Below are 27,075 nucleotides of genomic sequence, written 5' to 3' on the forward strand. Positions count from 1 at the left end.
ATTTTGACTTGCAGTTCTAAGCCTGAAGACTTTCCATTGGCTTCCCAGAGGAAAATCCCTCATGACAGCGAATGGTGTGAGCACCGGTGTCCATGATAGGCTGTTTGAGAACCCGTGTCCATGCCCAACTACCATGGACTTCCTCAGAAACTGCATTTGGTCTTTAAGATCCAGAGACCAGAAGAGGGTGAAGGGTGGTGGGGTACAGAGAATTCAGAACTTTCTGGTTTAGCTGCTGGCTTGATCCTGTTTCATACCAGCGATGCCATGTGTAGATTAGGAAAGGAGATGCCCACTGAGTTCTGCCCTAAAGGGACACCAAGAGGGCCACTGGAGTAACAGCCGCCCCCAGACCTCAGAGACAGGCTTTTCTCAGCTACATCATGTCATTAGGATGTTGTTATCATGATACACAAGTGGAGTCTATATAGACAAAAAGTAAACAGATTTATCTCCAACCAGCCCTCTTCTACATGTGTACATAATAACAGCCTCCACTGGCCCAACAGTCAGCTTGGGATCACGGAAGTATTTTACAGACAAAACAGATGTCATTTCGACATAGTTCAGGAGCAGGGAGATGGGACAGATTAACAGTTCATCCTAAAGAAAAACTGAGTCAGTAGGGGCATCAAAAGGTGCCCCACAAATAAAGCTGATGACTTATATTCATCAGCATCAAATATGAACTAGGCAAGGTGCTTTGCAGACATGAGCTTCTGAATGATCAAAATGTATCCGACATTATTAATATCTCCACTTTACAGATGTAAACTGAGTCTCAGAAAGATCAAACAACTTGCCCAAGCCCTCCCATTTGCTTATTCTCTGCATCTATATTCTGTTTCACAGCAAGCTGTCTCGGGTTCTAACTGCTCTTTGCAACAGGGGAGGAGGTGGGATTGGGTCCAGCAAGCCCAGCTCCTAAACCAAAGGCCCAGGGACTCAAGCTCCTTCCAGGTTTCAGTGTCCCGCTTCCAGACCCTTGGTGATCAAAGACACCAGCTGTTCCAGAACCCCAGTGCAGCTCAGCTAATCAGAGTCGGTTGGTGGTCCCAGCTCCTGTGACTAGAACTCTGACCTCTGGAATCCCATCTCCTGGGGAAACCAATATGGGCAGCCTGGAATTAGGAGGTCTTGCAGTTGGCTGTTTTTAGGAAAGAATTATTAGGTAAATAAGCCAGGTGTTTCTCAGTTGGTAAGCTTGCTGCCTGGGAGAGGCATTCTGGTGCCAAACCAGACAGAATTTGAAATTCCAGTACCAGGGCTTCAGGGCTTTGGGACTTGGGCAAGTCCCTTAACTTCCAGCCTTTTCTGATCTCATCTTCCTGGAGATAACATAGCCTCACTGCCAGGGTCGTAATAAGATTTTAAGACACTGCAAGTAAATTACTGGAACACATGGGTGTTCAAGAAATAATGAATAATCATGCGGTCCACCTATTCCCCACCCCCCACCCCATTTTTCCTAGAAAAAGTATTCGAACTTCAAACTGATGATGACAGTCTTCTCGGAAGCCCTTCGTCTTCCAGCTTCCTACCCTAGAATCTGGAGGATCCAGGGGTTCCTGTGCCCCACCTTCCATGACCTAACTTGAGCTGGGGAGGAACCAGCTGAGGCCGGAAAAGAATGGAACCGGAGCATCCACTCGGAACCTTTAACGCTCAAACGCTGTTCTCTGCTTGGGGCGGATTAGCCAACGATACATAATTAGACCATTGCATTTGTGTCTCCTCCGCGGCAATTTCTCTTTCTGCCTTAGTCGTTCAAGTGTACGAGAAATCTCTTCGCTCCTAGCAAAAGCGAGTCATCACTTTCGTCTGCGAAGGGCTGCTGGAAGGCAGCGCTCCCCTCGGCACTTGATGGGCTTGCCAGGTGGGTTACAGGTGCGGTCACAGGGGGCCTCCCCAACTCACCGAGAGGTTGGCCCCATTCCCACGCTTCCCAGAACAGGCACGGGATCCGACCCAGACCCGGGTCTCCCGGCGCCGCGGGATTGCACGGCTCCCGTGGCCTTGACCTCCCTCGGCAGCTCCCTACGGGGCTCTGCCGGAAAGCCGCCGAGCCCCGAAAACCCCAGGCTGAGGACTAACTCCGCGTCCCGCGCGTCTCCTCCTGCACCCCGGCCGGCGCTCGGGGCTCCGGGTGCGGCGAGAACTTTGCCACCAGCGGCTGCCGGATCCCGGTCGGGAGCGCCCCCGCGCGCCCGGCCCGGCGCTCCCGGGCCTGCGGCCGCGGCGCCCTCCCCTCTCGGCGCGCACCTACCCGGCTGGCTGCAGTCGCCATCCGCTCGAGCTGAGGGTGCCCCGGCGCGGGGCCGATCGCTCGATCCCGCCGCGTCCGCACTCGGCTCGCAGACTGCGGGCCCCGGGGGGCGCGCCGGCCCGGCCCCTGCCCCGCAGGAAGGCGCCGGCTCGCCCTGCGCCGCGAGCTGGCGGACGCGCTCCCAGGTGCCAGAGTCGGCGGCCCGCATGCCGCGTGCCAGGGGGGCGCTGCCCGTGGCGGCGCGGGGGGCTCCGACAGCGGGCGCCGGGCTCACAGCCCGCGGGGTCGTCGCCGCATCGGGGCGCAGCCGAGCGCCGCCCCGGCCGCCCGCCCGGCGGCCCGCGCGAGCCGGACCAGGGCTCTCCGTCCGGCGGGACGCCCGGCTGTCCGCTGCCGCCGCACGCGAGGAATTCGGCCGCCGAGTCTCTCACGTGGGAACGACTCTCACTCCCGCGGCTCCTCCTCCCGCTCCTTCCGGGCTGGCGAGCACCGCCGCTCGCCCCGCCCCCGACCCCGCCCCCGGCCCCTCCGCGACGCCCAGACTCGCCCCAAGGCCGGGCAGAGCGCCGCGACGCCCCTTTGTGCGCCGGACCCTAGCCACTCAATACGTTCCCAGCATGGTCATTCCTAGAGAAGCTCAGGGTTCGAAAGAAGGGCAGTGTCACAGCGCTTGGGAGTGACAGGCCTGAATCCAGGTAGCCCAGCCTGCATGTGTGTCTCTACTTTTCTGACACCCTTGGGACAGCCTTGCCGGAGAGCTGAAGTCCCAGCAAGTGGCCGGGAGAGGGCGGAAAAGCAGGCAGGAAAAGGGGTGGGCCCTCTGGGACACTTCCTTCACTCACCTGGACTGTGCGGCCCGTCCTGCTTTAAGTGCACGCAGTACTGAGCGGAAGGGCTGTGCCAGTGGGGAGGAAAACTGATACGGCCCATAGCCGTGAGGAAGCACTGGCGGGGGACCCTATGTCTGCACCTCAATCCTCCGTCTCAGCTTCCCCATCTATAAAATGGGACATTAGGACTTCCCACCCATCATCAGTGCTAGGTATGAACTCCCCTCTGGTGGGTGGGGAGGGAGGCATGTGGCAAGTGAAGCGATTCCAGGGAGGACCAGGGTCTGGGTCCCTGCCCTGTGGGTTATTAGGCCAGCCAAGCTCTGTAGGAGGTGACATACTGAAGGGGCTGCAAATCCGAGCCCGCCCCCTCCAGTGGGTGCTCCCGTGGCTGGCAGAGTTCACTGTAAAGTGAACCCAGCAGCTCTGAACCCCCTTTGATCTGGGGATTATGATACTCTTTAGAAGGACTAATTATCTCCTTGCAGCCCCAGGAGGCAGGTCCCATAGACATGGGAAGGTGAGGCTACCTGGCTGGGTGAGGAGTCACACACTTTCTCTGGCGTCCTCAGCCTCCCCCTCCAGGCAGCATGCACCCCAGTTCCTCCAGGCCTGGCTCAGTCGCCTATGGATTCCACTGGCCCACACCTGAGCTCTGGGAACTTCTAGGTCCTGGCATATGGCTCTCTGACCAGTGATGGGAACCAAATTTTCCACCCCTCCCCTCGCCCCGCCCCCACCCGGTACAAGTCTGGCTGCCTCAGATCCTCTGGCCCTGTCTAATGGAACCCCCCGCTGCTCAGTGGAGAGCGGACAGGTACATAAAATCTTAGTGATGCTCCCAACTGGGGAAGAAAACCATCCATGGGGTTAAACACCCATACCGCTCTGGGAGAGGGAAACTGACCCCATACCAAGTTACAAGAGGTGCTGGGAATCCCCCATGTCCTCCGCCTTTGCTGGGAAAAATGGCAGAACAGAACAAAAGAAAGATCACTCTGAGCCCTCATGGGAGGAGAAGCTGGGAGGGTCTTTCATCCTGGAGACATCTGGTCCTGGAGACTCTGTTTCGGACTGAGAGAGAAGGGACAGCAGGGACTGCTTTGGTCTGCTTTATAAGGCATTTAGGTTGTTCTTTTTACTTAGAAAGTCTTTGCATATTAAACTCATAGGGAGGTTCTTCACTTCTACAAAGAAGCACGCTCTTTCCCATATTTCTTGAAGTACATGGAACTCCTGGTCAGTCTCCTATTTTTCCTTTTTTTCACAGAAACATTCACTTCCCTCTTCACTTTGTAAGGAGGACACAGCAGTACAAGCACGGATATGAGCACTTGCCACTTGGATTCAATGTCAGGGAGACCTTAGGGAGTGGCAGGGACTGTGGCAAACAGGAGGGTTAGGGTTAGAGTTAGAGGAGGCAGTAGATGGTTGTCATACAGGAATTTGGCTCCAGCATTACCAGAGGTGCCATTTTTTGTTCGTTTTTTCTGGAGCTACTAGGAATGTGAATTTTGATGTGAAACCTAAGTTTGAAATATTGGCAACTTTTTAAAACCTAAGAAGAAAGAGGAGAAAGAACAACGAGGTCAATATGTCTAGAAGTTTCTGTTTGGCTCACTTGGCCACAGGTGCTCACTGGTCTTCTAGAGTCTGCACATATTTGCTACTGACGTTTCAATGATCCAAGCTATTTCTCAAGCTTCCAACCCTGGGGAGTTTCTGCTGCTCTCCTTTCTCAGCAAAGTTTGGCCTGGCTCACGTGTGTGTGTGTGTGTGTGTGTGTGTCCCCCACACTCAGGACTAGGACTTCATATGGCATTTGGGCCCACCTGCCCTCACTTTCTGGGATTTTCTGATGACCCAGGCCTCCCCTAGTCAACTTCAGCCTCTCTGTCTCCCTGTTCACAACGTTACTAGCAGGCAAATCTGTGACAGCAGCGGCAGCCTGCAGCCTTCCAGAAAACCATCCATCTGCCTTGAGTGGGAGGTCTTTCCTCTTCGAGGTATGTTTCTGATTATGAGGATGTCCTGGGCCCAGGAGACATTTCTGCTTAACTCTGCAACAGGAAATGCGGGAGCCAGGGAACGACAGCCCGTTTTCCAGGAATGGTACCTCCAGGGTGGTTTGCATTGAAGACTCCAAGTCCGGGCTGGCTTCTGAATGTGCCGCCTTGCAGAAGGGCCCTGCACTGGGGTTTTGTCATCACTTTGACATTCTTAAATTAGTTTTGAACTAGGGGCCTCACACGTTCATTTTGCATTGGGACCCACAAATTATGTAGCTGGGCCTTCTCCCAGAAGATCTGCTGGCCTCCCTGTGGGATGCTGAGACTTGATGTTGGAGACAGCTGGGCCTGAGGTTTGGCTCTGTCTGTCCCTCTGGGTACACCGTGTCCAGGCTCTTAAGGCAGTGGGAAAGGAGGATTTTGGGTGAGGAGAAAGGCTATAGGAATTGTCCCCCTCCAGTCCTCCTGACTACTCATAAGGAGCAAAGGCATAGTGAGAATTCAAAGTAGGGGGGTGGGGGTGGGGATTGGCAACCCAGCCCAAGGGTTGGGAGGCTGCTCTAGTTTAAAAGCTTTGAGGCCAGACAGTGTCCCCATGACCCTGACCTCAGGCCAACAGGGCACCACCAAAGAAAACAAAAAGGAGGCTGGGGATCAGGGACATCAGGGGTCAGTGCAATTCCCATTCACAGCGCCTCTTCATTCCCAAGGAAACTTCCTTTAGATCACAGGAGCAAGTGATGTGACAAGATATATTTGACTTAAGGAACAGAACCCAGAAATCTTATATTTAAAACCCCACTATATTCAATATCTGCTTGAAGTTGAATATTTGAATCCACTGGAATTTTTGAGGGCTTTTTTCCTTGACTATGTTTTTAGTATTTATAGAAGAGGTTTAACTGATATCTTCCAGCCAAAATTACTGTCTTCAAACACCTGGCACTAAGAGAAGGTAGCAACAGTGGATTCTCAAGACTGTACCGTTTTGTCTGTGACACCCTCGTGAATTCCCGGAGTCTGGAGACCTTGGTAGCAATCCCCTAGCTTGTGTGCAACTGTGGAAAAGGGTCCTTCTGTCTCTGCATCTAAGCACCCTCACGGGCAAAAGCGAAACGAAGGGCTGGGTTAGCAGAGGAGGGCGTTCCCAGCTCTGCCCAATACGGGTGAGTGGGTCTGTTTTAATCCTTCTCACGGTGGCTGTGGGGGTATGTGTGTTTTGTGTGTGTCGCTAGTAGTGATAGCAAGTGTATTCGTTATCTATTTCTGCGTGACAAATCACCCCAAATTGCAGAGGCTTGAGACAACAAGCATTTGTTATCTGTCAGTTTCTGTGGGTCAGGAGACCAGGGTGGCCTGGCTGGGTGCCTCAGGTTTAGGGCTTCTGTGTTGACTGCCGGCAAGGTGTCAGCCAGGGCTCCATTCAACTTAGGGCTCTCCTTGGGGAGCAACTACTCCCTAGCAAGACTCAGTTTCTTGTGTTGGACTGAGACCCTCCACACCTCCTTGGCTGTGGGCCCTGAGGCCACAACATGTCGCTCTGGCCTCCTCCAGCCATGTCTTCAAGCTCACTTTTTTGAGGGTTTACTTTGTATGAAGCACCGTTCAGGGCTTCCCTGGTGGCTCAGTGGTAAAGCCACCACTGAGCTCAGTGGCTCCATTCTTGGCCATAGAGCTGTAGATCTTCTCCAAAAATTGCAGCTTGCTTCCACCTTGGGCTCCAGGAAAGAGCAAGAGAGGGCGTGCACAAGATGGAGACTGCTGTCTCTGTAACCTAATTTTTAAAAAAATACTTTTTATTTTGTATTGAGGTCTAGCCAATTAACAATGTTGTGATAGTTTGAGATGGACAGCAAAGGGACTCAGCCATATATATCCACGTGTCCATCCTCACCCAAACTCCCCTCCCATCCAGCTGCCACATAGCACTGAGCAGAGTTCTCCCTATGCGATACAGCAGGTCCTTGTTGGTTAGCCATTTTAAATATAGCAGTGTGTACAAGCTGATCACAAACTTCCTAATTGTCTCTTCCTCCGTCCTTCCTCCCTGGCAACCATAAGTTCATTCTCTAAGCTTGTGAGTTGGTTTCTGTTTTGTAGATAAGTTCATTTGTCTCATGGTTTTAGATTCTGCATATAAGGGATGTCATAAGGTATTTCTCCTTCTTTGTCTGACACTGTAACTTAATCTTGAACATGGCATCCATCACCTTTCCCCTGTTCTGTTCATTAAAAGGGAATCACTAGGTGGATGGGAGGGGTGACAAGACAGTGTGACCACCAGGAGGCAAGGATCAGTGAAGGCCATCCGGGATGCTGCACACCCCTGGAGGCTGGGGACACATTCTATGGAGGCAGAGAGACCAGGACTCAAATCCCAGCTCTGACACACACGAGTGTATAATCTAGAACACATGATTTCAGCCCAGAAGCCTTGGGCTCCTCATCTGTCAAGATGGAGGTGATTGTGGTCATTACTTTGCAGGGTTGTGGTAGGAGGTTTTTGGACATGCAGAGCTCTGAATGGTGCTTGTTGTTGTCATCGCTAAGTTGCGTCCAACTCTTGTGACCCCACGAACTGTAGCCCGCCAGGCTCCTCTGTCCATGGGATTCTCCAGGCAAGAATACTGGAGCAGGTTGTCATTTCCTTCTCCAGGGGATCTTTCTGACCCGGGGATCGAACCCACATCTCCTTCATTGGCAGGTAGATTCTTTACCACTGAGCCACTGGGGAAGCCCTGAATGGTGCTTCATACAAAGTAAACCCTCAAAAAAGTGAGCTTGAAGACATGGCTGGAGGAGGCCAGAGCGACGTGTCTTTTGCTTTTGAGCCAGATAAGCACTCTGCTATCTCCATGGAGATCTGCAGCTTGTGATCTATTTCTCAGAAGTCCTTCCAGCAGGCCCCAGGATGCCTCTGTGGCCAAGGCATGGGGATGGTACCGATATCTTCTTCACTTGGCCATCCCCGTAGGACTCCGGGGCACAGGTGCAGTGGGAAGGATTAGACTGGTATTTTTCCCTCAAACCTTCTTAGAACTCAGCCCTTGGAGGCTGGAGGATTTTACCCCTTGTCCATCCTGCCATCTGTCCTGGGGAGGCCTTCTTGGCTGGAGACTTTTGTGTTCCTGTCATGGGCTCACCGATACCTTTGCTGATCTTTCCTGGGCCCCAAACGACCTGTCGAGGATCTTGATCCTCTCTGGAGGTTTCCAAAGGACCTGCCCTGGAGGCAGATGCTTATCCCAGATCCAGACGTTGAAGTGTTTTCACCAAGTACAGCTGGCCTCCGTGCCCTGCCTGTCAGACCATCTTGTATCCCAAATTAGATTCTGAATTGCACCAAAAGGAAAAATTCCTTCCTCATCCAGAAGCCACATCTCTCCCATTTTCTCTAAGGCTCTTTTGAGCAAGTTCTTATCAAACAGAGAGGTTTCTACAGAAAGTTGAAATGTTGCAGCTTATTCAGGATCATTGGGCTTCCCGGGTGGCTCAAGTGGTAAAGAATCTGCCTGTCAATTCAGAAGACACAAGCGACATGGATTTGATCCCTGAGTCTGGAAGATTCCCTGGAGAAGGAAATGGCAACCCACTCCAGTATTCTTGCCTGGAAAATCCCACGGAGAGAGGAGCCTGGTGGGCTACAGTCTATGGGGTCCCAAAGAGTTGGACATGACTTAGCAACTGAACATAACAGCATTCAGAATAAATAACAATAACATTAAAATACTATGACTTCTAATAATAATATTGGCAAACATTTACATAATGCTTACTATATAACCTTCCCAACAATTCTGAGAATTGTATGTACTATTATTATCATCCTCATTTTACAAATTTTACAAACAGACACAGAAGTTGAGTCATTTACCCAAAGGCACACAGCCATTAAGTGATGTAGGCAGGACTCAAGCTTAATGTAGTCTGGCTGCAGAGTCTGGGCTAATAACCATCAAGCTACCTTGGTAACAATGTCATTGACTGAGCCCTTACTTCACCCCAGGGACTGTCCTTTCTAGCTCATTCAACCCTGCACCCTATCCCCATGTCCCAGATGAGAAAACTGAAGTTTAGGGAGGACAAAGGGACTTATCCCAGGTGATATGGCTGGTAAACGCGGGGTTGGGATTCTAACCCTCAGAAATGAAGGGTGTTCTCTGGTAGAATACCTTGCACCGCAGGGTTATGGAGAATCGTGGGCATAGTGGAATGGTCAACCCTTCCATGATTAACTCCTGAAGTCAGGACAACTTCAGGGAACCCTCAGCAGGCATCTGGGGATGGGGCCTCTGCTGCCCCCAGTGGCCACTGGCAGTATTTCCTCTTCCTCAACTGGGGTCCTCAACTGGGGCTGTTGGTTCCTGGGAACAGGACCACTAGGTTCACCACCACAATTTTCAGGCCCCATGTCTCCATGTCCTATGTGTGAGTCAAGAGACACAGAGGCTGTGGGCCAGTGAGTGCCCAAGATATGAATAATGTTTACTGGGACTTCCCCGGTAGTCCAGTGGTTAACAATCTGCCTTGCAATGCAGGGGACTGCATGATTGATCCCTGGTCAAGGAACTAAGATCCCACATACACCAGAGCGACTGAGTCCACATGCCGCAATCAGGGAGTCCCCGTGCTGCAACAAAAATCCCACATGATGTGACCAAGATATCTCAAGTGCTGCCTCTAAGACCTGATGCAACCAAATTAATTAATTAATTTTAAAATAAAGAATAATGTTTACTGAGCCCTTCCACCTCTGTACCAGGCACTCTGCTATGTACTCATTATTATTCAGTTGCTAAGTCATGTCTGACTCTGTGACCCCATGGACTGCAGCATACCAGGCTTCCCTGTCCTTTACTACCTCCCTGAGTTTGCTCAAACTCATGTCCATTGAGTCATTCTCATTACTTCAATGTTATAATTTAATTTATCCACGCACTGATAGAATCATCATTGTTAAGGGTTATTTATAGTATTTGGATGGGCTTCTCAGGTGGCAGTGGGTAAAGTATCCATCTGCAATGCAGGAGAAGTGTTCAATCCCTGGGTTGGGAAGATCCTCTGAAGAAGGAAATAGCAACCCATTTCAATATGGAGAATTCCATGGACAGAGGAGCCTGGTGGGCTACAGTTCACAGGGTTGCAAAGAGTTGGACATGACTGAAGTGACTGAGCACCCAGGCACGCATAATATTACATGGAGCACTTTATACATATTAGTTCATTTTAATTCTCACAACACTGTGTAAGTACTCTCACAATCCTCATTTTATCAGTGAGGAAGCCAAGGAACAGAGAGTTTCCGTAGCTTGCCTGAGGTCACACAGTACAATAGGATGAAGCCAGGAGTTACAAGCAGGCAATTCTGCCTCCAGAGCCAGTTTTCTTAATTATTATGCCACTATTTTGTATTATTATAAAAATTATCATTTTTCTGAACTTATGGTTGAAGAAACCGAGGCTTAGATAGGTGGAAGGCTTTGTCTAAGATCATACAGCTGGTAAGTTTAGACTCAGTATTTCAACCATGTCTGTCTTCGTTTATTCATTCATTGACTCAACACTGACTGTGTACCACCCACGTGCCGGGCACCGTCCTGGGCTCTGGCTGTAAAGCACCGTGCAGGTTAGCGTGCCACGGGCACCCGGGGTCTACCAGCATGTGACACCACGTGGTGGGTGGCCACTTCCTTCTCCAGGGGACCTTCCTGACCCAGGGATCGAGTCCTTGTCTCCTCCATCTCCTGAACTGGAAGGCAGGTTCTTTTCCACTAGTGCCACCTGGGAAGCCCCAGGCCTAAGGCAGACTCCCAGAAAGACTGGCAATTTCTGCAAAGAAGAAAGTGTTCTCCCTTCCTGGAAACAGGAAGGACCTGGATTCCTAGATGACCCCTCTCCCAGCTTCATCTCCACAGCAATTATCTGCAGAATGGCTCTTAGAACATGGAAAAGAACACCAATTAGACTTGGGAGAGGCTTGCAAGGGTCTGCGGCATGGAGTTCTACACTGCTCTTTCAGAGTTGGGCAAGTCAGACCACCTTCCTGGGGCCTCAGTTTCCCCACCAGTGAAATGGGGATAAGAACACTTGCCTGTCTCTCCACAACTGTCCTGTGAAGAACAAAAGAGACCAGGGGTAGGAAAGCCCACGTAACTGCAGAAGGCCAAACAGACAGCCGGGCTGCAGGGCCGGTTCAGTTAGAGAACCATTTGCTTATTTCCTTGTTTATTTCACTGGGTCCACCCACATGTGCCATGAGTCCACTCCTGTCTTAGATACTATGGGGAAGGTCCCTGAGTGTAGTCAACCTGGATATTCAGATGAGACAGGAGAATTGCTGGCAGATATGACTTTGATTATGACTGTCTGTGCTGCAAAGGCCTTATCACTGGGGCAGTGACGAGTCCTTCCCCAGGGAAACAAAATTGTCCCAAAGCCCAGGCTAGCAAACAGCTTCAAGATTCGTGCATGCAGGAGCACTGAGGGCGAGAGATCCTGGCCTGGCCTGTCTCTTTAAGGTTTACGGTGCCAATCTCTCCTAAAGCAACTGCTGTCTCAGTGGCCACAGCAAGTTGGAACCATGGAGAAAGACCCTTGTGCAAAGGCCTGGATCTTTCCCGTGAAGGTCTCTGTTGTTCAGTCGCTCAGTCATGTCTAACTCTTTGCAACCCTATGGACTACAGCACACCAGGCTTCCCTGTCCTTCACCATCTCCCCGAGCTTGCTCAAATTCATGTCCATTGAGTCGGTGATGCCATCCAACCATCTCTGAGCTACCGGCAAACAGTAATTAGGCATCTCAACATCGAGGTGGGGTTTATCTGTTCAAAGAAAAAGCTGGCTTCTCCCTCTGAGGGGGAAAAAGAAGTCCAGAGAGGCTCAGATATTTGCCTAGAGACACACAGCAAATCAGGGGCCCAAGTAGACTGACCTCAGAAAGCCCTACAGCAGTGGTCTCAAAGTGGCGCCCCTGAACTAGCTGTATCAGCACCCTTCCTGTGCATTTTTGAGAAATGTAATTCCTCTTCCCCACCCCCACCTCCTGAGTCAGAAATTCCTGGGGTGAGGCCTGACAAGTCTTTCAACAGCCCTCTCCAGGTAACCCTGACGCTGATAAAGGTGAGGGCCACCGCCATTGCCTGGAGCAAGGAGTGCTAGCTCTTCATGTCCTGAGTGGGTGGGGAGGAATGAGGCCATGGAGTGTAGCACCAGTTTTTCAGTGGCTGTACGACCCACTTGGGTGATCTTGCCTGGAGAATTCCATGGACAGAGAAGGGAATCATACACGGCTGAGCGACTAACACAGACACAGACACACGGACACACACACACACACACACACACATCGCAGTTACATAACTACCCCTCCCCCACCCCGATGGCTTTTTGCACGCAGAGTGTGAACCCTGGGGCTCTCCCTAGTTGGGAGGCCACCCGCCTGGGCTCCAGGAGGCCTGTCTGCACATGCCCCAGGCTGCTTTCCTGTAATTATGGGTTTTACCTGCCTGCTCAGCCAGAGCAGACTCCAGGCTTCTCCCACCCTGTAGGCAGAGCTCGCACAGCCTAAGTCAGCACCGCACAGCAGATAAAGGGTTCTGTGGCTGCAAGGCCTCCAGCAAAGCCAGGAATGGGCCTGACGCTGCCCCCAGCGGCCCCTGTGTGGGCAAGCCCAGGAGGAAGAACGTTTTGCACCCTGGACATCAGGATGTAACCTTAGGCCCTGGTCTCTGGGTTCTCAGGGTAGAAATTGTCCATGGCCCCTAATCCCACAGGGACTAATTAGAACTTATTCTAAATTCTTCTTTTCCCAGAATTGTCCTTTTAATATCTTTGGAACTTGTTTTGGGGAGGCAGATTTGTTGAACAGATATGTAGGAAGGACAGTCATTTTCCCCGTAAAGTTTCTCATTGAAATAAACAAGCAGAAATGTGTTTCTAGTGTAAAAAGAGCTGCGTTCTTTTTGTTTTTAAAGACCCGACCTTTGAAAGTAGGATGTTTCTCTTGGATGAGAGGCCCACTGGAGGGACGTTTTGAGATTCCTGGGATGAAGATCAACCCTGCCTCCTCTGTAAATTCAGGGCGGGGACAGGTTTTTTTTTTATATATATAAATTTATTTATTTTAATTGGAGGCTAATTACTTTACAATACTGTATTGGTTTTGCCATACATCAGCATGAATCTGCCACGGGTGTACACGTGTTCCCCATCCTGAAGCCCCCTCCCACCTCCTACCCCATAGGGTTTTAAATTGACACATGCCCATGACACGAGGCATGCAACGAGCGCTCAAGTTTGCAAACTGATGGAAAGATCCCAAGTTCTGGCTCAGGACCTCCCAGTTGCCTTATGCTGAACTTAACAAGCCTCTTCCCATTTCTCCTGTGAAAAGTGTCTTAACAAATACTAGCTGCCTTTCACTGTGGGCCCAGGGGTAAGATAGGCCCTCTAGTGGTTTCATTTCATTTAATCCCTCAACTGCCCTCCTGAGAGAGGGATCCTGTTATGATACCCATTTTAAAGTAGGGTAAACTGAGGATAAGAGAAGCGAGCAGAGGTTGCCAACTGGTAGCCCTGGAGCCCTCTGTGGCCTGTAAATGTGTTTTCTTTTCCTAGCACTCCAATAGAAGGCATTTAAAACACCAGTGGCCAACATTTAAAACTGAGGATAATTTATACCAAAAAAATCAGCTATTTAGCTTTATTTTGGAAAAATCAGGAGGCCAGGTGATAGAACCCCCATTCCAGCCCACATGGTAACAGTGTGTCTGCCGCCTAGGTGTCTTAGGCATGGAGTCCACAACCACTGGTCTTAAACCACAGTTGGTGACAGGCAAAGCCAGTGCTTGTCTGGGTCTGTGTGTCTATCTGTCACTCTGCATTTCTCACCAGCGCCCACTTCCGGAATAGCCCGATGCTAGATCAGAAGGAGCACTGGACAGGGAGTCAGGAGATGTCGGTGTTCGTTCTGTTGTCTAGGTGACCTTGGGCCTCAGTTCCCCCATCTATACAATTAGGAGGTTGGATAAAAAGATCTCCCAGAACCCCTCCACTCCTATCAGCTTAAGGGAGGCTCCTCTCAGTTGCAGAGCCCCCTGGGAAACTGCCCGAGGGTTGCAGATGGGCCACGTGAAGGCTTGCCCACCTGAGCCATCTTAAGGCATTGAACCTGTGGGCAGGATTGAATTTTTTTCTTTTTTAAAAATTCTTTTTTTTTTTTTTAAACAGCAGTCTCTTGTTGGTTATCTATTTTATTTATTTTAAAATTTATTAACTTATTTATTAATTTATGGCTCTGCTGGGTCTCACTAACCCAGAACTTTGCCATCGGCACTAGCAGGGCCAACAGTCTGACTCTTCCTAGTGATAGAATGGTGGATTCCACTCTTGGAACAACCTCCAGCATCCATAACCCAATTGCACAGAGAAAAGAGTCCATCAGGGTGACCCAGACTCCCCGCTCTGACATGCAGGATTCCTGAGCTGAGAGGTGGAACCAGCTTGTCCCTGCCCAGGTCAGTCTGAGGACAAGAATGCCCGTTGGGCACTGGGGGCCAGCTGGGACTCTGTGCTGCCAAGAGGAAATACTCATTTAAGTTCCAGGAACAGAGAGCATTCATCCTCCCTTCTCTTTCTTCATCCTACAAACATGTGACAGAGGAGGAAACTGAAGCTCAGAGAGGGCGAATGATTCCTCAAGGTCACGCAGCAAATCAATGCCAGGGTTGGATGAGAGCTCAGGCTTCTTGATCCCCTTCCAGGGGTACTTGCCATATTCTCTGTCACTTGGGAATTTAGAACTTTCCACTTCTTTGGAATTGGGCTGGAGGAGCCCGTGTAGGCACAGAGACTATCTGTGTGGTTCAGAGTCCTAGTGTGGGGTTTGTGCATAGTGCCTGAGACATAAACCACTGCAGAGAGAATGGGGATCCTCTGGCCTCAGAGGTATGAGCTGCCTGAAGCTTCTAGGATGGAAGTTCAGTCCATAGGAAAGGTCACATACAAAGGTCACATACAGTCCATAGCAAAACTCACAGACATATTCTGGTTTTCCCACATGTTTTAAAAAGAATTCATATTAGTTGCCAACATTCAAGAAACAGGGAATTTTTTTTTTAATTCTTTTTTTTTTCCCCCTTAGAGTAGGCTTTTGCTGCTGCTGCTGCTAAGTTGCTTCAGTCGAGTCCGACTCTGTGCGACCCCATAGATGGCAGCCCACCAGGCCCCGCCGTCCCTGGGATTCTCCAGGCAAGAACACTGGAGTGGGTTGCCATTTCCTCCTCCAATGCATGGAAGTGAAAAGTGAAAGTGAAGTCGCTCAGTCGTGTCGGACTCATAGCTCTTATTAGTTATTTATTTTTGGCTGTGCTGGGTCTTCGTTGCTGTACAGGTTTCAGTTGCAGTGAATGGGGGCTACTCCAGTTGCAGTGTGGGGGCTTCTCCTGCAGTGGCTTCTCTTGTTGCAGCGCGTGGGCTCTACAGAGCGCTGGTTTCAGTAGTTGCCGGACACGGGCTCTAAAGCGCAGGCTCAGTAGTTGTGGTGCACGGGCTTAGTTGCTCCTTGGCATGTGGGATCTTCCAGGATCAGGGATAGAACTCATGTCTCCTGTATTGGCAGGTGGATTCTTTACCACTGCGCCACCAGGGAAGCCTTGGTTACCTATTTTAAATATAGCAATGTGTACATGTCAGTCCCAAACTCCCAGTCTATTCCTCCCCTCCAACTCTTCCCCACTGGTAACCAACTGTACATTCATTCTCTAAGTCTGTGAGTCTGTTTCTGTTTTGTAAATAAGAATCAGGGAATTTCATGTAAAAGATAGGACTTCTGGCTTATTTTGAAGAGTTTCAAGATATGGTAAAAGCTGGACCACATTTCCACCCGGCTGTGACGGGCAGGAGGTGGGTACGCTCCTGCTCATTCATCATCTCAACCACCCTTCCTGGTCTCTGTGACCTCCCTGCATGTAGGTTTGGGGGATTCAGGCTCCCCCTCTGCACCCTCCCATGCTAAAGTCGCCCCTTGCTCATCCTGGCCACCCCCGGGGAAATTCTGGTTATCATTGGTTCTCAATGTGGGGCAGCTTTGCCCCACAGGGGACATTGGGCCATGCCCGGAGACATTTCTGTTTGTCACAATGAGAGAGGGGAGTTACTACCAGCATCTAATGGGTAGAGGCTGGGGATGCTGCAAAACATCCTACGATGCACAGGACAGTCCCCACAACAAAGAATTATTGGGCCCCAAACATCAGTAGTGCTGAGGTTGAGAAACTGAGCTGAATCCAAATAGCCCTGGGCCAGGAACCAGATCCTAAGAGGGAGGGTCACCCATGCTGGAAATGACGGCACTCTGAGCATCGTGTTAGGCAAGGCGGGAGAAAGCCAGGATGCGTAAAATGTGGCCTTGGCTCTCTGAGTGCATGGGGGTGGGAGGTGGACAGCTGAAGAGGAGGCACCCAGAAGTGCAGAGGAGGGGCTCCCCCCACCAGATATATCCACAGGGTCTTGAGGGCAGAGATCAGGCTGGGCAGAGATGGGGAGGGGAGCATTTTGGGCAGAGGACACAGCCTAAACAAAGGTATGGCGGCAGTAACAGACACAGAGGCACACATCCGAGACGAGGTGGCCTCTGTCAGGTGCGAAGGGTACTGGGTGGGAAGCAAGGGCTTGATGTTGGAGGAGGAGACTGTGGGCAGGGTGTAAAGGCTAAGTCCAGCTTGTAAGGGCTCTAAGTCAAGCCTGGGAGAGAACCTTTGGGGTTCTCTTGGGGAATCCTTGCAAACCTAGAGGAATATTAACTTTGTGACCTTGGAGGAATCGCTTAAATTCTCAGAGCCTCAGTTTCTTTACCTGTTCAATGGAATAATAAGAGTACTAACAGTTATCTCACATAGAACTTACCACACAGAACTTCAGTACCAGGTACTGAATTATATGTGATGAATTTAATCCTCATAGAAGTCCTACAAAGTATATACTACGATTATTCCCAATTCTATAGTGAGGAAACTTTGAGATATGGGTGGTAAATTAACTTTAACTTTCCCAAGGATACTACTAATAAGGAAAGAATGTGAGATTTGAACTCAGGCAGTCTGGTTCCAGCACATGGTCTTCTTTTTTTAAATTAAACTTTTCATTTTGTATTGGGGTATTGGTGATTAGAGCTTCCCTGGTGACTCAGATGGTAAAGAATTCGTCTGCAATGCGGGAGACCTGGGTTTGATCCCTGGGTTGGGAAGATCTCCTGGAAAGAGGAATGGCTACCCACTATAGTATTCTTGCCTGGAGAATCCCACGGACAGAGGAGCCTGGCAGGCTGTAGTCCATGGGGTTGCAAAGAGTCAGACACGACTGAGTGACTAAGCACTCACTTAGAGCTGATTAACAGACAATGTTATGATAGCTTCAGGTGAATAGCAAAGGGACTCAGCCATATATACACATGTATCCATTCTCCCCCAAACTCGCCTCCCATCCAGGATGCCATGTAACATTGGGCAGAGTTTCCTGTGCTATAGAATAGGTCCTTCTTGGGTATCCATGTTAAATGTAGCAGTGTTTATGTGTCAATCTCAAACTTCCTAACTCTTGCTTCTCTGAATCCTTCCCCCTAGCATAGCACATACTCTTAACTGTTTTGCTGTTGTGTCTCTCTAGAACATTCTAGGTGAGTTGTCCTCAAGAGTAAATGAAATAAAGCAGGCAGATCCTGGCACAGAGTTAGTGCAGAAGCTGTGACACATCGAATAGAGTCCTAGCCCAGGCCGAGAGAACAAAGCCCAGTTCACAGCATCCATGAAAACAGGCCCCGGGGACGTTCAGGAGGGGGCATACCCGCTCTAGGGGAAGATGGGGGTAGACGCAGGGTGCCCCTCCACTCAGGTGGATACTCAGCTAGCCAGATTTCTGGAAATGCAGCTCCATTTGCAGCACCCCTGCTTCCCCGCCCCCACCCCGGCTCTTTAACATCGCCAGGACTTTGCTCACTCCATGTCCCCTGCCTGCTGTGTTCTCTCTTCCATTAAACCCCTTTTGTCTGTCCCTCCAACTGAGCTCAGAGGACACTTCTTTCCGGAAGCAGTTTAGGACATGCCTGGGCATGCCTTGTCTTTGTACCCAGAGCATTTTTTCAAACTCAATTGGCCTCCTGGGGCAGCATCTCAGAGCTGTCTCAGCCTTTACCGAGCATGTGCATCCTATTTCTTTCGTTCTTTCTATTTATTTTTGGCTGTTCTGGGTCTTCCTTGCTGTGCTCAGGCTTTCTCTAGTTGCAGCGAGCGGGTGGCTAGTCTCTAGTTGTGGGGTGCACAGGCTTCTCATTGCGATGGCTTCTCTTGCTGCAGAGCATGGGCTCTAGAGTGTGGGCTCAGTAGTTGCAGCATGTGGGTTTAGTGGCCCCATGGCATGTGGAACCTTCCCGGTCCAGGGATTGAACTGATGTTCCCTGCGTTGGCAGGTGGATTCTTAACCACTGGACCACCAGCAAAGTCCGGGGCTTCATTTTAAATGCCAGCACAGGAGTGGGAGGGTAGGGAAGGGAGAGGGTGGAGGGAGGACCAGATTGAATACTTCAATTTGACCCACATGTTCTCTGTTTCAGAGACACCTCCCCTTCCAGGTCTTCAAAAGAAGGAGGCATATCGAGTGGTTCCATGATGAGGGCAGTCTGGGATTATTTCACTGTCGCCTCCCCTCAGGGATGAGCACGGAGGGTCACCAGCTTGTCCTCGAGAAAGTGATGGGATCACTAGGGGAGGGAGACAGTCGGTGAGCACCATGATTTTTAAAGATTTCTTTCGTGTTTCAACTAATCATCTGTGCTTTCACCTTTTACATTTTGTGATGCTGAAAAAATATTAACATGCCCCTGATAACATTTTCATTTTGTGGGGCAGAAAGCAAAATGTCTGGATTATTCAATAAGCTCTGGACTCCTGTTCAGCATTGGGCTACTTCTCCCAGGTCACCAGCCATGCAGTGGCTTGCTTCTTTCTTTCTTATTTGCCCACCACCCTCTGTTTTATTAAGACATAACTGACATGCAACATTGTGTAAGTTTAAGGTGTATAATGTGATCATTTGATACATGTATATATTGCAAAATATTTACCATGACAAGGTTAGTTAACACATCCTTCACCTCACACAATTATCACTGTGTTGTTGTTATGGTGACGATACTGAAGTTCTATTCTCCTAGCAACTTTCAAGTATATAATAGAATACTGCTAGCTATAGTCACCATGCTGTGCATTAGATCCCCAGAGCTTCCTCCTTTTATAACTGGAAGTTTGTCTCCTGTGTTAAACATCTCCTCATTCCCTCCACCCTCCCGACCCCACTGCCCACTAACCCCTGGTAACCGCCATTCTCTTTGTTATTATAAATTTGACTTTTGTTTCAAGATTCCATATGTAAGTGAGACCATATGGTATTTAGGTATTTGTCTTTCTCTGTCTGGCTTATTTCACTTAGCATAATGTCCTCCAGGTTCATCTGTGTTGTTGGAAATGGTAAGATTTCCTTCTGTTTTTAATGACTGAATAATATTCATATATATACATATATACATTTGTCTACACACACATATATATACATATGTATATATACACGGATATTTACATATATATCTCACAACTTTATTTTTAGCCATACTATGTGGCTTGTGGGATCTTAGTTCCCTGACCAGGGACTGATCCTGTTCCTCAGCAGTGAGAGCATGGAGTCCTAACCACAGGTGCATGCTAAGTCGCTTCAATCACGTCCTCCGACCCTGTGCAACCCTGTGGACTGTAGCCTGCCAGGCTCCTCTGTCCATGGGATTCTCCAGGCAAGAATACTGGAGCGAGTTGCCATTTCCTTCTCTAGGGGATCTTCCCGACTCAGGGATCAAACCTACGTCTCTTCCGTCTCCTGCACCGGTATGTCTCTTTACCACTAGCACCATCTGGGAAGAAAGCATGGAGTCCTAACCATTTGACTGCCAGGGAATTTTCCATGACTTCTTTATTCATCTGTTGATGGACATTTAGGTTGGCTCCATGTCTTGGTTATTGTAAATATTGCTGCAATGAACATGAGGGTGCATTTATATTTTCGAGTTAGTGTTATTATTTCTTTTGGATAAATACCCAGAAGTGGAATTGCTGGATCATATGGTAGCTCTATTTTTAATGTCTTGAGGAACCTCTGTACTGTTTTCCATAGTCGCCGTACCTATTCATATTCCTTCCAGAGCATGAGAGTTCCCTTTTCTCCACATCCTTGCTAGCATTTGTTATTTCTTGTATTTTTTAAAATAGCAGAATATAATGACAGGTGTGCGGTGATACCCCACTGTAATTTTGACTTGCACTTCCCAGATGACTATTGATGTTGAGCACATTTTCATGTATCTATTGTATGTAAAAATGTCTGCTTAGGGATTTGGCGCATTTTAAAATTGGATATTTGTCTTTTTGCTATTGAGTGGTATGAGTTCCTTTTATATTTTGGATAATTAACCCCTTGTCAGGTATGTGGTTCAGAAATATTTAATCCCATTCTAGAGGCTGCCTTTTCCTTTTGTTGTTTCCTTTGCTGCACAGAAGATTTTTCGTTTGATTTAGTCTCACTTGTTGACGTCTGCTTTTGTTGCTTGTGCTTTTGGTGTCATACCTCCAAAAAACATTGCTAAGATCAATGTCAAGGAGCTTTATCCCTATGTTTTCTTCTAGGGGTTTTATAGTTCTGTGTTTACATCTTATTTAATCCATTTTGAGTTAATTTCTGTGGAGTCCACTCGCATTCCTTTGCATGTGAACATCCAATTTTCCCAACACTATTTATTGAGTGTTTTCCCTACTGAGTATTCCTGGCTCCCCTGTCAAACGCTGGCTCACTGTAGAGCACATGGATTTGTTTCTGGCTCTCATTTCCGTCCCATTGGTCTGTGTCACTGTTTCCTGCAGGGCTCACTTCTGAGCCTTCCTACCAGGCATGCTCCTGGTGGCCTGCTCCAGTCCCAACTCTGCCAAGCAAATCAAGGAATAAAAACGCATTTCAACATCCGCTTAAGACAATTAGGAAGGTCACCCAGCTTCAGGGAACAGAGTGTGAGAAAGTGAAAAAAAACCCAGTATACTCTGAATGCAATCACATTAACTGTCAAACTGTCCACCATTCACAGAGAAGTTCCACTGGGCAGTTAACAGTAAGCTGAATTCACATATGTTATTTTCCTTTTTTTTTTTTTTTGAAGCATCTTTTCTTCTTGACCACAATGCACATGGCATGTGAACTTCCCTAACCAAGGATTGAACCTGTGCCCCTGTAGTGGAAGCTCAGAATCTTAACCCCAGGACCACCAGGGAAGTCCACTTGTGTTATTTTCTTATTAAATATTTGCATGAACTATTTGGTTCACCCTTATTATTAATGTTTGGTTAGCAGACCCTTGGAGGATGTTCTGGATGCGGGCCTGGGGCCCTTTCTTTCTCCAGTGCAGGCCCTTGGGACCAGGTCCTGTTTTGCAGGTGGCAGCAAGACCAAGCAGTAGGAGTTATCCTACTCAAAGTGCACTTTCTGCCCCATGGGGAACAGCCAGCTTTGGGGCCAGCAGCACCTGCAGGAAGGTGCACTTATGAGGGATGGATGGAAAACAACTCCATTTGCGCCTGGAAAGACGCGAGCAGTGGCTTCCCCAGTAGGGAATGGACCTGCCTGTGCCGCGACCCGGGGCCAGCACAGCTGGCTTGAATCCTGCAAGCTGATGTGCAGCTGTCAGTTTCTTGGTACCGGGATGCAAAGCTGCACTGACAGCTGGGGCACGGCCTGGCAGTCAGGGGTCCCCGACTCTGGGCCAAGGACTGGTACCGGCCTGTGGCCTGTTAGGAACTGGACCACACAGCAGGAGGCGAGTGGTGGGCGACTAAGCAAAGCTTCATCTGTATTTACAGCTGCTCCATGTCGCTCACATTACTGCCTGAGATCTGCCTCCTATCAGATCAGTGGAAGCACTGGATTTTCATAGGAGCACAAACCCGACTGTAAATTGCACACGTGAGGGATCTAGGCTGTGCACTCCTGATGAGAACCAGCCCAAACTGCACCCCCCCCCCACCCCCGCCACTTCAATCCGTGGGAAAAAACTGTCTTCCATGACATGGGTCCCTGGTACCAGAAAGATTGGAGACTGCTCTCAGTGACCATTATTGAGCAGCTGCCATGCACCAGGTTTTTATACGCAGTTATCGCCTCTAATCCACAGCCCAAACCCTACAAGGTAGGGCAACTCCTCTGCCCATTTTATAAATGAGGAAAACTGGGGCCTGTGGGGGGAATGATTCCCACAAGGTCACACAGCTAGGCGGTGGCTGCACTAAGATTGGAACCTGGGTCTGTGGACTCAAAACTGGGCCCCTAACAATTCTTCAGCCTAATCAGGCCAAGTAACTCATCACCCCGCTAACCAACCAATCAGCGAGCCAACTTCCCACTGGCGATAACAGTTTCTGGGTGCTTACAGGGTGCCAGGCACTGGAAATGGGGAGATTAAGAATCCTGGCTTCTCTGGTGGCTCAGTGGTAAAGAATTGGCCTGCCAGTGTAGGAGATGTGGGTTCGATCTCTGATCTGAAGGAAGATCACACATGCCATGGAGCAGCTAAGTCCATGCCCCACAACTACTGAGTCTGTGCTGTAAAGCCTGGGAGCCACAAATGTTGAGCTCATGTGCCACAACTATTGAAGCCCATGCACTCTAGAGCCATGCTCTGTAACAAGAGAAGCCACTGCAATGAGAAGCCAGTGCCCCACAACTATAGAGTAGCCCCCGCTCTCCACTAGAGAAAAGCCTGCACAGCAACAAAGACCCAGCACAGCCAAAAAGTGGATGGAATCCTGCCCCAGCTAGATGACATTAAGCAGATTGCTTAAGCTTTGAGGGCTTTAGTTGCCTCATCTGTAAAATGGAGCAATAATGTTGCCTCCCCATTGGGTTAAGTGCATAAATACATGTAAAGAAAGCACTTGGAACAGCGTCTGCTGCAGAGTAAGCGTTCAATAAATGTTACCTATTCATGTGAGATTAATAGGGTTGTGATTTTGTAAATTACATTTTGTTTCTGGTGCAATGTTTTAAAATTGATTTTCAAATAAAGCAACTTTTTACAAAGCCTATACCCAGGGGTGGGCTTCCCAGGTAGCACAGTGGTAAAGGATCTGCCTGCCAATGCAGGAGACGCAGGAAATGTGGGTTTGATCTCTGGGTCAGGAAGATCCCCTGGAGGAGAAAATGGCAACCCACTCCAGTAATCTTTGCCCTTGGGGTCCCAAAGAGTGGGACACAACTGAGAATACACGCACGCACACGTACGCACCCAGGGGTGGTGGGGGGCACAGTGCACCTGTCTTTCAGGTCAGCAGGTAGATTCACACTTCACTCCCCAGCACCCTTATCTTTGTCACCAAGAGACAGACAAGCAGGTCTCAGTCTGTTTCCATCCTCTGGCTGCCCATCTGGCAAATGCACTGGGGAAGAGGAATCCTGACATCTGGTCCCCTAAGTGCCCGCAGCAAAGCCTGCCCCTCAAAGCCAAAGCAGGAGCATGGCAGGCAGGGAGAAGGGGTGCCCCACCTAACTGCCAAGACCCGAGGGTGCCCACCTGCAGGGCTGAGGCGAAAGGGGACTCTACACTGGAAGCTGGTGCTCAATGGTCCTTAGGGCCACTGGACAAAACCTGCCACTTCACAGTCTCCTTCCTCAAAAAGTACAGTTTGGATCCTGTGTTTAACAAGCGTGAACATGTTGTCAGCAGTTTTTTTTTTCCTTGCATCTTCTGAGCCTGGCATCCTAAGGGTTATTTTTAATTTATTTGTCTCCCAGGACAACTGCCTCAATTTTCTAAACCCAAAGTGTCCACAGCAATAACAAAACCAGGCCATGTTCTGCTCCAGGGGGTCCACCTGTCTGCGCCCTTCATTCCCTGTGGGTGGGAATTTCAAACAAGGACTTTTGCTGCCTTCACCTGGGCTCCATAATGCCATTTTGCAGGATGGCCGTAAAGCTGGTACAAGGTCCTGTATTTTTCTAACTCCAGCTGCACATTAGGCTTCCTTTGGAAATAATGTGGAAGATAAAAAAATTGCAGTTCTCAGCACTTTGGATTTTCTAGCCTATAAAGACTGTGTCCATCAAAGCATGCCCCCGGTCCCTGTTTGCCCCCAGCATCCTCAGATAGGCACACACCTGACTGTTAGCACAGGCTTTACAGGTGCTGCACCCTTGGCTGGCCCCTGTGTCCCTATGGGGCCCAGAGGATCGGCCGCTTCTGCACATGCATATTATATACACCTGCATAAATTGCCTTTATCAGTTTTATTAGCAGAAAGCGCCTGCCACCGCTGGAGATCCTTGCTGCACTCTGAAGAGAGGGGACCCGTGGGTTTCCATCCCCATAACTCCGTGTGTCACTCTGCTTTCCTTGAGTATGTGCGCCCTGTCTGTTGCGAGACAGAAGGGTGAACCTTTGCCACGCCAAAGAGAGGGAGCTATGGGAACACAGATTTAACAGTCCTTTGAAACTTGACCTTGGCCCCTGGGCTGTGGGGGAGCTTCTCCCACTGTGACTGTTCTGGGGTGTGACCTGGACGGACCCACCCACTAGCGGGTCCTGTCGGCTCCCCCTTCAAACGTATTTTGAATCCATAGCTTCTCACCACACCACTCCAACTGCTGCCGCCCTGGGCTAAGCTGCTGTCATCTCTCTTCAGGGACATCGCATAGCTTCCGGGTGGCCTCCCTGCCTCCATCTCATTCCCACTCTATCCACTCTCCACCCAAAAGCCAGACATAAAGCGAGTCAGACCATGGGACTCTCTGCCTAGACCTCTTCACTATCTTCTCCTGGCTGTTTGGATAAACTCTGAACCCTGACAATGATGTGAGGGGCATGCTATATCCCTGCCCCCCACCCCCAACCTCAGCTCCAGCCTTTCCCACTCTGGACTCCAGTCACTAATCTCCACTGGCCTTCCTGTTGTCTTGTGACTAAGCCAAGCTGCTTCCTACCTCAGGGCCTGTGCCTTCTGACTGCTCTGTCCCTGTCACAGCTGTGCCCAGGTCCCTCTCCCTATCCAAGTCTCAGTCAGATGCCAGCTCTCCAGAGGGGCCCTGCTCCCACCCCCTTACCTGGAGCAGCCTCTCCCCCCAGGCATCACCAAGTGATGACTGTGTGTTCTATTTGTCACGGCACTTCTGCATCTCTGAGATCATTTGTTAGCGCTCATGGCGTGTCTTTCTCCACCAGACAATAAGCAACCTGAGGACAGGGGCCATTCCTGTCTTGTGTCACCACTGTGTCCTGGCCCTTGAGACAGTGTCTCCTACAGAGTGGATGCTCAATTATTTGTTGAATAAACATATTCGTGGACAGTTAGTGCAACATACCCAAATGGGCACTGTATCCAACCTTGGAATCATGGCGGTCTGGGTAAGAAGACTTTCTTCTCTGAATTAACCATGCCTGCATCCTTCTCCTTTTAGGATCTTCCCATTTCCAGACAACAGAAGACACCAGATAGACCTCATCATGGTAGCAGCTGAACCCACTTGCTAGGCTCTTCCTGTGAGTCAGAGCTCACGCCTAAGCTCTTTACAGACATGTAGTCCTCCTGATGACCCTATTGGGTAGTTACTACCCTTGTGCCCATTTTGCAGATGGTCAAATGGAGTCACTGGTTGGTCTCAATTCATGCAAAGTGGCAGAACTGACTACAGAGCCAGAGCTGTTAGCCCCTCCCTAAATGCATATGAAAAGTACAAGATATCTCCCAGGGGGCTGAAAACCAGGCTTGGGGCAGGGGTGACAATGGCTCCCTAAGAAGCTGTTCTGATTTGGAGGCAGAATGCTGGCTCTGGTGGTAGCTCTGAGGCGGCCCCCTCCTCTTGGCACCGTCCCTACCTGCAACGTGCCACAAAACTGAAATGTGCAGCCAGCAGGGAGAGCAAACAAGAGTGAGCCCCAGGGGCACGCAGGTCACCAGCCTCTGCCTCCCTGGTCATACCGGGCCTTCCTGGTGAACTTGGCCTAAGCCCCAGTGGCCTGCTTTGAAAGCAGCCACAGGGCTGGAGCAGGGGAGGAAGAATGTGGGAAGAAAGACACTACTTTGGAGGATGGAGGGGGCGTGCAGGAAAGTAGGATTACAGGCGGGCTGGCTTTTGTTGGCAGAAAGGAGAGGGTGGTGGGAACCTGCCACTCTGAATGCCCAGGGCGGAAATACCAGGTCACAGAGGGAGAGTGAAATGAGGACAGCGCTTCTTAAGGGGCAGCTCCCACCTCCCGAGGGAGCAGCGGGGGCTGAGGTGTCTTGGGGACATTACAGGGGCCTGGAGGGAGAGGAGGAGGTGGGAGGGAGGAGAGTAGGGAGGAGAATGAGGCGAGGAGATGGAGGAGGGCAGAGGCGAGGGGAAAGTGGGTAATGCATAGGAGAGTGGAGGGCCACATCCTGGTTCCATGATCTTGGCTAAAATACTGCACTTCTCTTTCAGTTTCCTTGGGACCACGATACCTACCCTGTGGATAGGAAGTCACGTATGTAGTTAAAACATCTGACTGTGGCTTGATGTATCACACAGGAATCATTCACTCCTTTCCTATTTGACTCTCCAATCCCACATTTGGATGAAAGAGATTAAGCCTGCGACCAAAATTGGCTTCTTTTTCTTCAGATCATTCCTCACGGTCCAGATCCAAGTTCACAGGCCTTGGGACTTCCCTGGAGGTCCAATGGTTGAGAATCCACCTTTCAGTGCGGGGGACACAGGTTTGATATCTGGTTGGGGAACTAATATTCCACATGCCACGGGGCAACTAAGCCCACGCACCACAACAAGAGAAGCCTGTGTGCTGCAGTAGAGAAAGCCCATGTGCTCCAACAGAGCTCGCTTACACACACACACCCAGGTTCACAGGCCTCACTACCCT

The 27,075-nt window shown here is 49.9% G+C and overlaps 1 protein-coding gene and 1 long non-coding RNA gene across 3 annotated transcripts in view; one reads left to right on the plus strand and one right to left on the minus strand.

Moving 5' to 3' along the window:
- The window catches only part of KAZN (kazrin, periplakin interacting protein), a 1,028,616-nt gene that overhangs the window by 168,670 nt on the left and 832,871 nt on the right, over positions 1-27,075 (minus strand). The window contains exon 1 of one of the 2 annotated variants that reach the window (XM_055582645.1): positions 2,267-2,660. The exons of the other annotated variant lie outside the window; for it this stretch is intronic. Within the exon in view, the coding sequence (XP_055438620.1) occupies positions 2,267-2,474 (208 nt within the window). The 5' untranslated portion in view covers positions 2,475-2,660. Of the gene's footprint in view, positions 1-2,266; positions 2,661-27,075 lie in introns of those variants that run through there. 2 annotated transcript variants of the gene reach the window in all.
- On the plus strand, positions 1,569-26,997 carry LOC129653205 (uncharacterized). The gene is made up of 3 exons (XR_008714985.1): positions 1,569-1,876; positions 25,635-25,716; positions 26,640-26,997. It is a non-coding gene; the product is annotated as an uncharacterized LOC129653205 (long non-coding RNA).

This window comes from Bubalus kerabau, chromosome 5, assembly GCF_029407905.1.
Source record: "Bubalus kerabau isolate K-KA32 ecotype Philippines breed swamp buffalo chromosome 5, PCC_UOA_SB_1v2, whole genome shotgun sequence".
NCBI lineage: Eukaryota > Metazoa > Chordata > Mammalia > Artiodactyla > Bovidae > Bubalus > Bubalus kerabau.